The sequence below is a fragment of the Onychomys torridus genome, chromosome 18 (assembly GCF_903995425.1).
Source record: "Onychomys torridus chromosome 18, mOncTor1.1, whole genome shotgun sequence".
NCBI lineage: Eukaryota > Metazoa > Chordata > Mammalia > Rodentia > Cricetidae > Onychomys > Onychomys torridus.
Window position 1 is genome coordinate 43773044 of NC_050460.1, and position 17237 is coordinate 43790280.

Sequence of the window (17237 nt, forward strand, 5' to 3'; positions counted from 1 at the left end):
TTGTGTAGCTCAGGCTGCCCTCAGCTCAGGAAGTAGCAGAGGATAACCTTGAACTTCTGATACCCCTGCTTCTACCTCCTAAGTGCTGGGAGGTGCTGGCCTGTAGGCATGCACTACCAAATCTGGTATTTAATCTTTTTTCAAAAACTGCACATTAGGACCAGATAGAATACAGAGTACTTGCTGGTTTCTACGTTCGTAAGTTTCTGGGGTTAGAGAAACATACTTGCATATGGTGCTCGTAGCCGGAGCTGCTGCAAATTCACTCTGGAGGGTAAGGGAGAGATGAACATATGTGGTTAAGAGTTTAATGATGGAAAATACTACTGTACCCAGTGTCTGCTTCTTTCTTCACATACATGCTTGCCTATGTGTAGTACCCCTTTAAGGACCAAATTTTCACACACACTAACATCAGACATCACAGGGTTTTGGTGATAACATAGAAGCAGAAATGACATAATATGCACATATATAAAATGTTTACATATAAATAGTATATGTTAGAGAGACTATATATATATACACCATTTTCTTATTTTTTTTAAAACATTTTTAATGATTTCTTTATTCTTATTTTGTGTGCATTGGTGTTTTGCCTGCACGTATGTCTGTGTGAAGGTGTCAGATCTCCTGGAACTGGAGTTACAGACAGTTGTGCACTGCTGTTGTGAACTGGGAATTCAACCCAGGTCCTTTGGAAGAGCAACCAGTGCTCTTAATTCTAAACCATGTCTCCAGTGCAACCCCCCCACCCCTTATTATTGTTTTGACCCTCCTACCTCAGCCTCCCCAGTGCTGGGATTACAATCTTGCTATATATACATATATATACAATCTTGTATACACATGGAGGCACTTGCGCTGTGGTAATAGGCTCTCATTATTCATCATGGTATCTTCTAGGCTTATGCATGCTGCACTGAATGTCAGGATTTTATCTGGGCTATCAGTCTGTTTTAGTCGATATACTTTTGATTTTATGAAACAGAAATCCTCAAATGAACCCAAGTTTTACCATTAAAACTGCAAGGAATTTATTATGTAATGGAATGAGCCATTCAGAGGCCAAGCAGAGCCAGGGCTGGTTAAGTCAGCAGCTCCAAGACATCATCATGGGACTTGGGTTGGTGTCCCATCATTGTTGTTGATCTCTTTGTATTGGCTTGGCTCCCAGGCTGACGTCTCATGGGACTCTGCAGGTTAGCCACTTGTATTCATCAGTTTTTGCTGAATTGTGCTATGACAATAACCCCCAGATCTCTGTGGCTAGAAATAAGCATTTAGAAGTATATATGCCTTTTAAGATGAGGAAAGATGTTAGCAATCTCCCATTCATTCCAGTAAACAGAATTGTGTAATATTTACAAGTTACTGTGGTTGTTAGGGTCAGAGCCAGGGTCCTGGATTTAAGAGACAAAGTAATACTTAGTAAAAGACAAAGGAGCCAGGCGTGCTGGAGCACACCTTTAATTCCAGTACTCTGGAGGCAGAGGCAAATGGACCTCTGAATTCCAGGCTAGCCTGGTGTACATAGCAAGTTCTAGGCCAGCCAGGGCTACATGATGAGACCCTGTGTCACCTGTCCCCTACCCCTCTAACCCCGCTCCCCCCCTATAAAGAAGAAAGAAAGAATGAATGAAGAAAAAGGAGATTTATTCAATGTTAGCACACTGGAGAGAGGAAGAGGACTCCGCCCCTTCCCCCAGTCCAACTTCTGGATCCTGTCATCATTCGGATTTAAGTAGAAGGCAAGAAGCATGTACAGCTAAACAAACGGTCCTGGTCAAAGTGTAGTCCTGCCCATCATCACTAGCTCTGCTCCGATGACGGCACTCTGACAAGTTCCCAGAACCGTGACAGCTGCTTCCCAGAGACAAGTTCAAGTTCCCCTGGCTGTACTGGGCTTCAGGCTCTTCTCTCAGCATGCCGGGAAATTCCAGATTTGGAGGGCCATTATTTTAAAGTCTGAGAAGCAACAGGCAGGACATAAATGTCTCTTTAGAATGTCTTCATTCCTCCTGGGACAGTTGCATGACTTGAAAAGAAAAAACCGCTGGCAACTATGACTCACTTAGCTCATTTTCAACTCCTTCCTTGAAGGTGGAGAAGAGGCTGGGTGCCCTGAAGCAAACCTGCACAGGGAACAGTCTTCAGTGTCATCCAGTGGGAAGGGGGCGGGGGAGGATGAGGCTTCCGGCACCCAAGCTCTAAGCTCCTTACAGAATATCTTCTTTTCTTGATGGAAATGGTGTCACACTATAGCCCAGGTTGGCCTCAAACTCACTCTGAAGCCCAGGTCCTGTCTCCACCTCCTGAATGCTGGGATAGAATTTCTTTTTAAAGCAACTCAAGAGTCAGGCTTAGTAGAACAGGTTTGTTATTACAGCTATTCAGGAGCCAGAGGCCAGATAATGGAAAGATCAAGGCCTGCCTTAGCTATTAAATGAGTGGAAGGTTTGAAGGGCTATAGTGCGCCCTAACATGGCAAACATGGTTCTGGCTTCCTGCTCTCCTCCATTCCCTCTTCCTTGCTAAATTGTTAGATTACATTCTAGCCACTAAGATCTGTTCCCTTTTTTGGCCACTTCCTCCACCTGGGGAAGGAAGGTCCAGCTATCAAAGTATTCAAGTCCAGCAATCAAAAGTCTCCTTTTGGCTGTTCTAATTAGCATACTGAATCAAAACAAACCAACTCATCCTAACACATGGTTTCTCTTTTCCCTGTATAAACCACCATTTGCCTACAGGCCATGTCTGTCTCCTCTCTATCCAGAGGCAGTCATCCCCTGTTTCTTTTCCCTTTGCCCCTGTCCTCTGTCTCTGCTTTTTGTCTTATTCCCTGTCCTTTGTCCCTCTGGGGCACATAAATCTCTTTTATGTAAATGGAAGTTTCTATCCTGCCAGCAACTCCCAAATACCGGCAGCTGCTTCCCTAATTACCACACAGAGGCTTATATTAATTATAAATGCTTGGCCAGGCTTATTATTAACTAGCTCTTACATTCAAATTAACCCATAATTCTTATCTATGTTTAGTCATGTGGCTTGGTAACTTTTCTCAATATAACATTCTCATCTTGCCTCCTCTGTGTCTGGCCAGCAACTCTCTGACTCCATCTTGCCTCTTCCCATCATCCTTGGTTTGGTTGTCCCACCTATAATTCCTGCCTAGCTACTGGACAATCAGTGTTTCATTAACAATACAAGTGACAAATCTTTACAGTGTACAAGAGGATTATTCCACAGCATTTCCCCCTTTTTGTCTAATTAAAAAGGAAGGTTATAACTTTAACATAGTAAGATTATATACAGCAAAAACAGTTATTAAGAATTACAGTTACAGTATTTAGTCTGTTTACATTTGACAAAATCAGAGAAAACATTTAATTGTCCATCCTATCTTGGTGAGTCCAAAGTTTTATATCAAATTAACCTTTTATCATAATTAAAGAAAATTAAAACTATCTAGTCTTCAACTCCAAAGACCCCAGAAGGGTGAAGTAGTACCTAATGACAGGGACATCAGGCTGCCTGGACAGTCACCCAAGGTTTCTCTGTAATTTGGGGGCATCCAACTGTGGCTTACAGGCCTAGAATATCTGACAGACCTTTTTCAGAAGCAGGAAAATTTGAAGAACTGTCCTACCCTGTCTTGGCAAAATTCGGCAGTCACTTTTCCTTGTGCCCTGCTTGTGCAGAATGGACAGCCTGCTTATTGCCAGCAGTGAGACAAGGAAAGGGCAGTCTCTTGCCGCAATAGGCCAGTTTCACCAAAGAAAACAAAATCCATATGTAGTAACTTCAGTGCCCATCATCCTCTCTGGAGTAGATCGATGCTGCCAGGAGCAGACATGTCTCACATCAAAGAATTCTAAGTTGTTGTTAAATCTTTTCCTTTTTTTTTTTTTTTTTTTTTTTTTGGTTTTTTGAAACAAGGTTTCTCTGTGTAGTTTTGGTGCCTGTCCTAGATCTCGCTCTGTAGACCAGGCTGGCCTCGAACTCACAGAGATCTGCCTGGCTCTGCCTCCTATGTGCTGGGATTAAAGGTGTGTGCCATTGCCACCTGGCTTGCTTTCTCAGGTTTTATGTGGGAATTCTTGCCAAACATTTGGGCACCATATGTAAATGGAAATTTCTGTCCTTCCAGCAACTCCCAAATACCTGGCAGCTGCTTTCCAAATTACCACACAGGGGCTTATATTAATTATAAATGCTTGGCTGGTAGCTCAGACTTACTACTAACTAGTTCTTACATTTAAATTAACTCATAATTCTTATCTATTTTAGCCACATGGCTTGGTACCTTTTCTCAATCCAACATTCTCATCTTGCTTCCTCTGCATCTGGCTGGTGACTCTCTGACTCCACCTTTCCTCTTCCCATCATCCTTAGTGTGGTTGCCCCGCCTATAATTCCTGCCTGGCTACTGGCTAGTCAGTGTTTTATTAAAGCAATTTGAGTGACAAATCTTTATAGTGTACAAGAGGATTATTCCACAGCACCTTTGTGCTGAGAACTTGGTCTTGGTGTCCTCTGCAATTCTGGTTCTTTCAAGGTCAGTCTGGATAACTTAGTAAGACCCTATCTCAAAATAAAAAGTAAGAAGATGTTAGGTCCTAGAATTGTGCAAATAACAGAGAGCAGACTGCTGAAGTCTATGAACCAGAAGCAACTTTATCAAAAAACACCACAGGAAACAAAACAAAAAAAACAAAACAAAACACTTCTAACTAGTTAGAACCACAGAGTTATTCAGCTCTGTGACTCTGATGAGGAGCTATAAGGGCAGAGAGTGCATATTGGGATTTATGACCTCTTGGGAATGTATTCCTAGGGTGAGGGTCTACAGCTCCTATGGAGTGCACTCTTGATGTCATGACTTACAACCCCTGATTACAGGGTGTTCGTTCAAGATGTTTATGTAGTCTGGATCTGTTCTGCTTCCCCATATCCAGGAGAATGTAGGGCAAAGGGTCAGGCAGCTTGTTTTAAGGCCATTATTAGGCTATAGGCATAAAATTTTTCATATTCCTGGACTCTTCAAAGAGGGTTGGGGATAAAACTTGGTGCTAAAACCCTTGTCTAACATGAATAAAGCCCTAGATTCTGTTACTTGAACTACAAAAAAACAAACAAAAACTAAATAACCCCAATTTGGATCAGGTAATTTTCCCCACTAAAAACCTCTCATAGCCGGGCAGTGGTGGCGCACGCCTGTAATCCCAGCACTCGGGAGGCAGAGGCAGGTGGATCTCTGTGAGTTCAAGGCCAGCCTGGTCTATAGAGCTAGTCCAGGACAGGCTCCAAAGCTACAGAGAAACCCTGTCTCAAAAAAAAAAACCAAAAAACCAAAAAAACCCAAAACCAAAAACCAAAAAAAACCTCTCATAGATGATTTACTACTCTTCCTCTGCCTATGTGAGTGTGTCAGTGCCTCTATGTGTGCCTCTGTGTGTGTGCCTGTGTGTGTTTGTGTCTGTGTATGTGCCTCTGTGTGTGTCTGTGTTGTGTGTGAGTGTGTCAGTGCCTGTGTGTGTGTGTGTGTGTGTGTGTGTGTGTGTGTGTGTGTGTTTGTAGGTCAGAGTTTGATGTCAGGTGTTTTCCTCAATTACTTTACCACCTTCTTTTTTGAGACAGGGTCTCTTAATAAATCTGGACATCACTGATTTGTCTAGATGGGTTGGCTACCCAGCCTCAGGGATCCTCTAGTTTTTGCCTCTCAGCACTTAGATTACTGGTACATGCCCCACACCTGGCTTTTTATATAGGTGCTGGGGATCCGAACTCAGGTCCTCTTGCTTGTGTGCTAAGAACTGGCACTGACTGATACATCTCTCCTCCTGCTTTTCTTTTTTTTTTTTTTTTTTCCTCTTTTGACAAGGACTGGTATATCCCAGGCTGTCTTCCTGCTTCAAATCTGCTATAAAGCAAGAATGACCTTGAATTCCTTATCCTTCTGTCTTCCTCTCCTGAGTGCTAAGATTTTAGGCATATGCTTCCAAGTCTGGTTTTATGTGGTCCTGGGGACTGAACCCCAGGCTTTATTGTATTCTAGGCAAGCACTCTACCAATTGAGCTCTACCTTCAACCTTAAGAGGGCATCAAATTCCTTGAAATTATAGTGACAGATGCTTGTGAGCCAGCATGAGGGTGCTGATAATTGAACCTGTATCCTCTGGAAGAACCTGTGCTCTTATCCACTGAGCCATCTGCCCTACCCCCAAACTAGCTTTGTAAAGAAGTATATTTATTTTCCCGTAGAAGGCAGAGGTAGGCAGATCTCTGAGTTCCAGGCTAGCCTGACCTGCAGAGCAAATTTTAGGATAGCCAGAGAGATTCAGGGAAACCGTGTCTGGAAAAAGAAAAAAAAAATGTGTATGAGTGGTTGGCCTGCATATATGTATGTATATTCACTGCATAGGTCCTGGTGACTCCAGAGGCCATAACACAGCACTAGATTCCCTGGAACTGGAGGTACAGAAAGTTGTAAGCTTCCTGTGGATGGTGGGAACTGAACCCTGGGTCCTCTGCAAGAGCACAGAAAGAATGCTTTAACTGCTGAGATATCTTGTACCCCTCCAGTTCAGTGTTTTCAGACAGGGTCTTACTGGAGAGTCTAGGCTGGTGTTGAACTTGTCATCCTCCTGTCTCAGCGCCCCCCCACCCCCCAAGGGCTGAGATTATCAGAGCATGCCATCAAGCCTGGCTGAAGAAGGTCCTTAAGGCCTGTGGGGCTCATTACCCTTGCTGGCTAGGGAAAGTTACAATGCACAGGGCTGGGCGTTTTACTATAGTGAGTACTGATTGGCTCTCTGAGTATCTTTAATGGATCAGAGACAGAGAGTTAAGTCCAGAGGTCAGGGAGACTAAATTACCTCTCCTGGCTCTGAGGGAAAGTGCATGTGGGCTATTACTACTGTGTCATTTCTGTTCATTCAGTCAGAGATGAAATTCATGGTTTGTCCAAGGAAACTGATTTCATCAGCTCAAAGACCAAAAAAAAAAAAAAAAAAACAGAGAGACTCAATCCAAGGTGCAGCTCTTAACATATTCCCAGACGGGGTCCTGCTTACTATTATTATGTGGAGAGATTCCTGTCTTCATGCCTACACTGTATTACCAACTAGGCCATCACTCTACTATATATATATATTTGTTTCTGCCTACAAGTTCTGAAACAGTGTGGTGTTATGTTCAAAAGTAAGTGAGTCACAGCCCTCTGAAAATTAATGGGTGTCAGCAGGGTGAGCAGTTGGGAGGAGGGACAGGGAGGAACACAAACTAATGAGAAATTTATATTTATCTTTTTTTTTTTTGAGACAAGGTCTCATGTAGTCCAAACTGGCCAAGGATGACCTTGAGCTCATGACCCCCCTGCCTCTACTTCCCAAGTGCTGGGGCTACGTGTATACACAACCATGCCAAATTAAATTTACTAGGTTTTTACTTAATACTTGGTTTAGACATTATTTTATATAACAGACATTGTTTTGAAAATAGTTTAAAGGAAACTATCTTTAAAATACATAGCTAAGCTGGGCGGTGGTGGCACATACCTTTAATCCCAGTACTCCAGAGTCAGAAACAGGTGGATTTCTGTGAGTTCAAGGCCAGCCTGGTCTACAGAATGAGTTCCAAGACATCCAGGACTACACAGAGAAACCCTGTCTCAAAAACCAAAACCAAAACCAAAACTAGACAAACAAAAAAAGCCCCAACAACAAAAATCCCAAACCAAACAAACAACCATAGTTAAACAATATTTTAAAAAGAAATTTTGCCTCTCATTTCTTAAAGTAAAATTAGCTATTTTTTTAAAATGTGGATAATTTCCTGGGTTATAATTAGATTTGTCTTATTTTGAGACAGTCTCATAATAAAGCTTGGGGTGGCCTGGAACTCCCTATGTATCTCAGGCTGGTCTTGAAGTTGTGGCAATCCTCCTGCCTCAGCATCCTGAGTTCTGAGGTTAAAGATGTGAGCCACCATACCAGGCTTATAATTATCTATCTATCCATCCATCCATCCACATATATTTAACCTTAGAGGGCTGGGACATTTAGTGATTTTCGTAACCACACACTTTGAGGGATGGTGTCTGGCCTGAGGTGGTGTAACAGAAGTAGGAAAACAAGATCCAATAATCTACTGCCGAGAGAAACGTCCTCCGGGGGCTCTGAGTGCACTCCTGGGCCTTCCCAGCGCCTCAAGCTCAAGTCCCAGCGGATGTGGGGGAGAGAGAAATCTGCCGCAGCTGGGGAGGGCAGGAACAATCGGCTTCGGACTGGTCCAAGCAGAACCCAGCAGAAGAGAAACCGAGTCAAGGAGATTAGTAAGAGCAAATTTACCCCCACGTCAACTGCTGTTATATGGAAGAGCGGGCACTCCGCTGGTAGCTCTAAGGCGTGCCAAGTCTCAGCCTCCAGTTTTCAGAACCGGGTCAGCCAAACCCTCAGCTTTAATAAAGACTGCGTGGGAAGCAAGTGGCTTATCAAGGCCTCGGGAGATAAGGAACTCCTCTGCAGAGACAAAGGTGAGCGCCCCGTGGTGCGTCCAGAGGGGTAATGGGTGCTCTAACCGGTTGACGGCTTCCAGAGGGCAGCGGGCGCCGGCCACGTGGCCCAGGCTGCGAGCCAGGGGCGGTCCCGGGGGCGGGGCGTGCGGAGGCGGCGCCGGGCAGAGCGCGCCTGCGCAAGTGGGCGGGGCGGGGCAGGGTGCAAGCCGAGCCCGGCGTATTAAAGGCCCAGCGCGGCGACCAGCTGGTAGGCTCTCGGTGCGCAGGCGCGAGCTGTCTCCTCTGGTCCGGCTGCTCGGCGTCGGAGCTGCGTGGTTGTGTGGCTGTGTGCAGCGGTGGCGCCGCGTCCCGGGCACCATGAATGGCTTCAGCAGCGAGGAGCGCGCCGCGCCCTTCACCCTCGAGTACCGCGTCTTCCTAAGTGAGTGGCGGCGGCGGCGGCGCGCGGCCCGGCCGCTCATTCATTCCCGACCCCTCGGAGCAAGCAAGCGAGCGGGCGGGCGGGCGCGTCCCCCTCCCCTCCGGCGAGCGGGCGGTGCGGGGGGCCGGCGAGGGCCGCCATCCCAGTGCCCACCGCGATCGCTCCCTCCGCACATCCGAACTTGGGCCACGTGGGAAGGGAAACCACTGAGTCACCCTAAGAAGGTGCCCGGAGGTGACTACAGTCACCGTAAGAGGATTGTCCTCAGAGCATCGCGGGCGGGAGGGCGGCGATTCCCTCAAGACCTTAATTCGATCGCGAGCGGGATCGAGCCCTCCCCGGTGTTGTAGAGGTAGGAAACTGAGGCCCAGGTCTTGCCGGCTCGGTCCTGGATGAGCAGATCGACGTGCGTCGCGAGCCTTCTCGAAGCACTGATGGCTGGGAGTGCTCCCTAGGAAACTGAAAGCTTTGCCTCCCCAGGCAGACTGGTGACGTTACATCTGAAGAAGCAGGAGGGGCAACAGCCAGGTTCTTAGCTCCCGTGCAGGGACCCGAGTCCCCACGTACTAGTTGTCCCCTGCCCTGCACTCAGAAAGGTGGAGCGCTCTGCCTTCCAGGTCGTCCGTCTTTTGCCTTGTTGGTCCTGGAAGTTACCTATCTGGGGGTTCTCGTTAGCCCAGCCCCCAGCTTCTAGGTACATTTATGGTGCTAACGAAGGCCTTCCATTTTGTAACCTCTTTATGGTTTATTCGGAAGGGATGGACAGGGATTTCGAGGTCTGAGGGGATGAAGGACAGGGCAGTAGGCACTCCTGGAAAGAATGTTCAAGTGCCTAGCAAATCCAAGTCTGGTTTGGAGCGAAAGGGACAGTGAACTCCTAAACTTACACTTCCAATGAAGATTAAACCACCGAGGGAAATCCAGGAAGGGTGGGCCTCATTTTAATTAATTACAGAATTAGACAATAAGGGAAGGATGTAGGAACTTTGGTCTGGAAATAGTGTTGGCTCCGGAATTTATCAGTGGAACTTAGAGTGACCCTTTGGGCGGATCACTTGTCAAGCTACGTGTGCAGAACACACACCTGCTTTTAACTTAGATAATGCATTGGCAGTGAGTATTTGGTTGTTAGTGGAGAACCAAACCACCCTTCGACTTTGGACTAGGCTAAAGTTTATCAAAGGGACTGTCTGGAACGTAAGAAATACCAATAACTTAGTACCACTATGAAATTTAACCAGTTCTGGTTCTTTGAGCCTTTTAAAAAAGTTTCGCCGGGCAGTGGTGGCACATGCCTTTAATCCCAGCACTCAGGAGGCAGAGCCAGGCGGATTTTCCAGGCCAGCCTGGGCTACCAAGTGAGTTCCAGGACAGCCCTGGCTGCCCCACAGAAAAACCCTGTCTGGTGTCGTGGGAAAGTTTCTTAGTGTTTTTCCTTTTTCCTTTTTTTTTTTTTTTGTTTTCTCTCTTTTTTTTTTTTTTCTCTTTTTAAGGATGGGGGTGGGCTAGGGACACAAGGTTTTCCTGGTCAGCTCAGCTTGGTTTCAACCTTGGCATCAGTATCGATTCCTCATCAAAATAATTTTCCTTTCTTTGCTGTGTTACATTTTCCAGTCTCTTTAAAACAGATAAAACTGTCCAGTTTGAGCAGAGGACAGCGATGCATGCAGCCCTACACAAAATCATAAACTTGAGACATTATTGAATTAATTTTGGAGTTTTGGGTGGGGTAGTAACTTGATTGCAGGATTCTCAATGTGAACCTTGTGGGTGACAGATGTGAAGAAGTTAGGTGTGCTTGGTGATAGGTTCCAGAGTCATGACTAATGGATCCTGGAGACAATGGATGTTCAAGGTCTGCTTTGATGCATAGACATGAGGGAGCGCAATGGTGTGGACAGATTCTTGGGTTCTCTGTAGAATGGAAGGGAGGGTTTTGGTTGCTTAAGCTACATCCCCGGCTTTAAGGAAGTTTTAAAACCACATTTGCTTTCTTCTTATTTATTTTTTGAGGCAGTGTCCTAGGTAGTCCAAACTGGCCTCAAAGTTACTATATAGCCAAAGGATGACCTTGAATTCCTGATCCTTCTGCCCCAGTCTCTTTTTTTTTTTTTTTCTGGAGCTGAGGACCGAACCCAGGACCTTGCGCTTACTAGGCAAGCACTCTACCACTGAGCTAAATCCCCAACCCTATATGTCCCAGTATCTCATAAGCTCAGATCATAGGCATATGCCACCAACTTGAACTAACATTACCTTTCAGATAATGATAGTTCTAGAATATAGAAATTGCTTGTAAAGATGTTATTGTGACTAGATCAATTTTTTTTTTTTTTTTCTTTGAGACAGGGTTTCTCTGTGTAGCTTTGCGCCTTTCCTGGATCTCGCTTTGTAGACCAGGCTGGCCTCAAACTCACAGAGATCCGCCTGCCTCTGCCTCCTGAGTGCTGGGATTAAAGGCATGCGCCACCACCACCCGGCCTAGATCATTCTTAAGGAAAGTTGTAATGTTGAAGCAGGTCTGAAGTGTCACTTAAAACAGCATGAATTTCTAAGTTAATAAGTTGGTGGGTCTCCTTCCTTTCCTGTGGGTATTTCACCAAAGTTCGGTAAGCAGTTAACTGTAATAAGATCAGTCAAAAGCAATTTGATCATATTTTATATAGTAAGCCCTTCAAGGCTGGGGGTAAGAGGAAACAATGAGGTCCTTGCTCTCATAATAGGAATTAACGCCTAGTGTAAGCAGAAAGAACACATGGAATGAAAGCCTGGTCCAGGAGAGGGGTTGGAGAATGTAAAATATGCACTAGCTGTTTGTTTTTAAACAGGATCTCTCCCTCTCTAGCCCTGGCTGCTATAGAACTAATGTGTAGACCAAGCTGGCTTCAAAGTCACAGAGCTCCTTCTGTCTCCTGGGTGCTGGTTTTTTGTTATGTTTTGTCTTTTTGTTTGTTTTTTTTTTGGGGGGGGGTATTTTTGAGACAGGGTCTCATGTAGCCTAGCCTAGGTTGGCTACAGTCTTACTGCTACGTGAACAAGTATGACCTTGAACTCCTGATCTTCCCAATTGCTGGGTTTACAGGCATGCAGCTACCAACCTCAGCTGGAAAGTGGTTCCTATTTTTTGTTTCTTCCCCCTCTGGTATAAGGATTGAACTGAAGGACTTGTAAGTGCTGGGCAATTGTTCTACCACTGAGCGGTGTCCTCAGCCCTTTGTTTTTTTGTTTTGTTCTGATTTTATGGTATAGGAAGAAAATCTTGGGCTTAAAAGTGCATTTGCTAGCACTCGGGAGGCAGAGGCAGGAGGATCTCTGTGAGTTCGAGGCCAGCCTGGGCTACCAAGTGAGTTCCAGGAAAGGTGCAAAGCTACACAGAGAAACCCTGTCTCCGGAGGGGGGGAAAAAAAGTGCATTTGGAAATATAACCATTCACAACAGCTTTTCTTATTTATTTTTCAGAAAATGAGAAAGGACAGTATATTTCTCCATTTCATGATATTCCGATTTATGCAGAAAAGGTAAGAATTCATCTCTTTTGAATATGGTCTCTTTCTCTCTCCTCTCTCTCTCTCTGATCTCTTTACATATCTTGGATGTCCTGGAACTTACTGTGCAGACCAGGCTGGCCTTGAACTCAGAGATCCACCTGCCTCTGCCATCAGAGTGCTGGGATTGATTTCATGTGCCACTACATCCAGCAAACATGGGCTCTTTAATTAGTTCCCTAGTTGTATATTATGAATTTACTATATCTCAATAAACACTTGCAATGCCTTATCTACTGTCCACCAAAGGTTCGTTGAGGAAGTAAGAAGTCGGTATTAAACTATATCATTGGATTAAAGAAGCAGCTAGAAGTTGGGGAAGGAATAGAAGCAGTTTTTAAGCTGCCTGCCTGTTTGTTTGTGTGGGTGGAGGGTCACGTGTTGGGAACTGAAGCCTTCCTACTGTATTAATGGTTTCAAATAAACCAGGCAGCACAGAATTTTGATTGTAGGATGTTTATTAAACAGTAAAAATAAACTCGGTGAGTACAAGAAAATTTAGTACTTTTAGTAGGTTAGTGAATTTGCAAACAGCACTAAGAGGGGTCAGTACACAGAGCTCTGAAAAGAAATGTCTGTTCTTGTGCACACCAGTGAACTGCAGAAATCTGACTTTAGCACAGATTGGTAGGTTTACCACAAGTTAGTAAGAATCTTTACTTTCCTAGGAAAAAAGTCTATGGCTTTAAATATGTATTGCCCTTGATAGTACATTGCCAATTTTTTTCCTTCTAATAACTAAGCATCACACTTAAGGCCTCGTACTTATTGGGAAAGTTCTTTATTGCTTGACTTTATTCCCAGTCTATATTTTCAGTTTTGGCTGGGCATAATGGTTCACACCTACAATGTCAGTGTGAGACAGGAGGATTGCCTCTAGTTCTAGACCAACTAGGGTCAGTTGAAAACAAACAAACAAAAGCCTAAGGTTTTTATGTTTATTACAGCAGATTTTACTGTACAGGACCTTGACATGCTATAGCTCTGATAGCTTTTATACCTTTTAGCCTTTCCTTTAGGAAGTATGGTTTGCATTAAAGGCAAAGCCTTTTGAGTTGTAAAAGTTGCACTTACAATTGAACTTAATTTATTTATCTACCTATCTGTCTGTCTATCTACCTATCTACCTACCTACCTACCCACCTACCTATCAGTCTATCTATTGGAGGCCAGCAATGTGATGTGTGTGTGTGTATTAGAAGATGACATACAGGGCTGGAGAGATGGCTCAGAGGTTAAGAGCACTGTCTGCTCTTCCAGAGGTCCTGAGTTCAATTCCCAGCACCCACATGGTGGCTCACAACCATCTGTAATGAGATCTGGCGCCCTCCTCTGTATACATAATAAATAAATAAATCTTTAAAAAAAAAAAAAAAGATGACATACATGCAGGAGTTGGTTCTCTTTCTGTCATGTAGGTTTTGGGAACCAAACCCACATTGTCAGACTTGGTGACATGCGCCTTTACTCTCTAGGTCTTCTCACGGACCCTCATTGATCTTTAGCTCAGTGTTGATACGTAATTCATGTGGATTCCATAGCCAATGTTGAATAATACTGTCAGGGTAATCTCTTCACCTCATGCTCAAGACTGTTCTCTTAGATAGAAATAGGAGTGGTGAGATGGGTGAGGGGGGTAAAGAACACTTGCCCTGGAAGAAGATGACCGACTTCTGACCTGTACATTTGTCTATGCATGTGCACATACACATACGCACATACAGAGATGCACAATAACCTTTTTACAGTTAAAAAGAGAAATAGATGTATGCATTGAGTTATGCTTCTACTAGGAAGTGTGCTGACACCGGCACACTGGCAAGAAATCCAATTTGTGGGTAGCTTCAGCAGGTCCTGTCTGACCTGGGCCCCCCTTTGGAGGCAGTGGAGCAAACAAGGCCAATTACGCACTGCAGTTGCAGGAGGGACCTCTAATTGGATGTCTTCCCCCATGGGAGCTTCCCAGTTGTATTTACTCAGGTGCTCCGATTTGTTCCTTATGATTTCCTGAAAGCTGATATATGCGTTGCTGAGTCCCGTTCCACCCCCCACCCCCCCCCCCACACACACTGTAGCATTCACACCATACTGTAGCATGCTTCACGGTAATACCTCAGGCCTTTCTGAGCTATGAAGACATAGGAGATGGAGTCTGGGCTGACTGATGCCATTCGCTGCCTATGGGTTTTGTTGTTGCTTTTGGTATTTTACTCTTTTGGGGGCGCCCACCACCCAGCTCCCAAATAAATCATGTACAGAGGCTTATTCTTAGTGACTAATGCCCGGCTGTAGCTTGTTTTATTTCTAGCTAGCTTTCCTTAACTTATCCCCGCTATCTTTGGCCTCTGGGTTTTTCCCCTCTCTTACTTCTGTAAATCTTACTTCGTTGCTGGCTGTGGAGCTGGGTGGCTGGCCCCTGGAGTCCTCCTCCTTCTCTGGCTTCTAGCTCTCCCCTCCCAGAGTTCTCCTTCTATATATCCCCTCTGCCTGCCAGCCCCGCCTATCCTTTCTCCTGCCTGGCTATTGGCCAGTTCTTTATTAGACCATCAGGTGTTGTAGACAGGCACAGTAACACGGCTTCACAGAGTTAAACAAATGCAGCATGAACAAAAGTAACACACCTTAGAATATTCTACTACACATGGGTGTGCTGAGGAGCGAAGGGTCTTGAAACAGAGCTGGTTTTCCATGTTCACAAGTGGCTGCACAGTGTTCTAGCCAATAATCACCATGGTTGTGGCTCCTGCTCGGACAGCATTTTTCAAGACATTCCAAAATAGGAAACAGAGATGACATTTTGGTGTCCTGCAAAACATCATTTCTCAGAGACAGTGAGGTCTTGCACACCTGTTGTGTCTATAATGTGATTACTTAAGAATCTTTTTCGCCAGGCGGTGGTGGCGCATGCCTTTAATCTCAGCACTCGGGAGGCAGAGGCAGGCGGATCTTTGTGAGTTCGAGGCCAGCCTGGTCTACAGAGCGAGATCCAGGACAGGTGCAAAGCTACACAGAGAAACCCTGTCTCGAAAAACCAAAAAAAAAAAAAAAAAGAAGAAGCTTTTTCATAAGAGTAAAACTCCTGTGACAACTGGATTTCAACAATGTTCAGACTCTAAGGGCCTTCCAGTTTCTGTGTACTGCCCAAGAAGCAGGAAAAGGTTCTTTTGTTTTTAAGGAAGTTATTTTATTGAAATACAAATAAGGGTGTGGGTGACAGATGTTATTTTAGATTACAGTTAAAAAAAAAAAAAAAAGCAACCTTACCTAATACAGAAGAGTGTAATTTAGTCTTTTTTTTTTTTTTTCCCCAGAGCTGAGGACCGAACCCAGGGCCTAGCAAAGCACTCTACCACTGAGCTAAATCCCCAACCCCATAGTCTTATTTTTAACTTAAAAGATGCCGTGTGTGTGTGTGTGTGTGTGTGTGTGTGTGTGTGTGTGTGTGTGTGTAGGAAGAAGCAGATGCTACAGCGCACATGTGGCAGTCAGAAAACACCTTGGTGGAGTCAGTTCTCTCCCTCCATCTTGGGTGGGTTCAGGGATCCGGCTCAGGTTGCTAGCATGTGCAGCAAGTGCCCTTAAATCATGATTTTTGTGTGTAGTTGCAGGTTGTGAGGGTATGCCCCTAACAAGTGACAGTGTACTTTAATGACTCAGTTCCTCTGCAGAAAGGCGTCCAAGGACTTGGAGCTGCTATTCCGTGTCAGACTTTTCAGTCCTGAAATATTGGGTTTGCTTCTATGTTAGCTAACAGAGGCCAGCGAGATCAGGAAATTCTTGTAAATCAGCTGTCCTGCTGGATTCTGTCCAAACATAGTGGACAGTAAAGAGGAAGGCAGGGACTTCACTTAATTTTGATTTGTTTTCATAATTGCAGAAATGTCCTTTGTGTCTCTAATTCAGGTTCAAATTTAAAAGCAGTTGTCACTGAGAATATCTCCTAAGGCAGGCCATCCGAGATAACAATGTAAAATTCAACCTGGTACAAACTGCATGGAACACTGGGTAGATAAAGATCAGTTTGATTCTGGGTTTGGTTTTGGTTTTGATTTCCTCTTGCTACTGAGAGTTGAACCTAGGGTGTTGTTACACTGTGATGGGCACACGCTCTACCACTAAGCTATATTCCTAGCCCTCTTTTTATTTTTGAGACAGGTTCTTATTAAGTAGCATAGCGCATTCTGCATCCCAGGCAGACTTTGATCTCACTGTCTTTCTGCCTTAGCCTCCTGAGTAGCTAGGACTAGAGGCAATTTGATCAGGCCTATTCTATACAATGAAAGTTGATCTCTAACTACTGCTAGCCCTGGCTCAGGTCCCTGAGGTTCTATTTACTCCTACCAGGATTATAGGCCTACACTACCACACCCAGCCAAGATCCACACCTTAAAGTGCTCAGCTATCCTGACTTGGTTCTGTAAGTTTAGACGTTGGTGTTTCTTTGGGCTGTGTCTTCAGTGCTCATGTTAAACACCAGGACATACTGTTCTCCAGGCTCTTGGTGGGCATGTATAAATACGAAGCTGTCTTTTTAATTCCATTGCAAAAAAAAGTCAAGCTTTTAATGGTATAGACTGCTGCTTAAATGCTTAGTCATTACAAATCATAGGCAAGTTTGACAAGAGAACACAAAATCTTGCTTGAGTTGTGAAGAGTAAAAGATATGGTTAGAGTATCTAAGCAGATGTCAGTCATTCTATAGTATTTCTGAAGAGGAAACAGGGGCTTGGTCTTAGTTCACATGGCAGATGAA

General features: G+C 44.6%; 1 protein-coding gene across 1 annotated transcript in view; it reads left to right on the forward strand.

Moving 5' to 3' along the window:
* The first annotated feature begins 8722 nt into the window (after positions 1-8722).
* The window catches only part of Ppa1 (inorganic pyrophosphatase 1), a 30210-nt gene continuing 21695 nt past the window's right edge, over positions 8723-17237 (forward strand). Inside the window, exons 1-2 of the mRNA XM_036168384.1 lie at positions 8723-8939; positions 12399-12457. Of these exons, the coding sequence (XP_036024277.1) occupies positions 8876-8939; positions 12399-12457 (123 nt within the window). The 5' untranslated portion in view covers positions 8723-8875. The remainder of the gene's footprint in view (positions 8940-12398; positions 12458-17237) is intronic.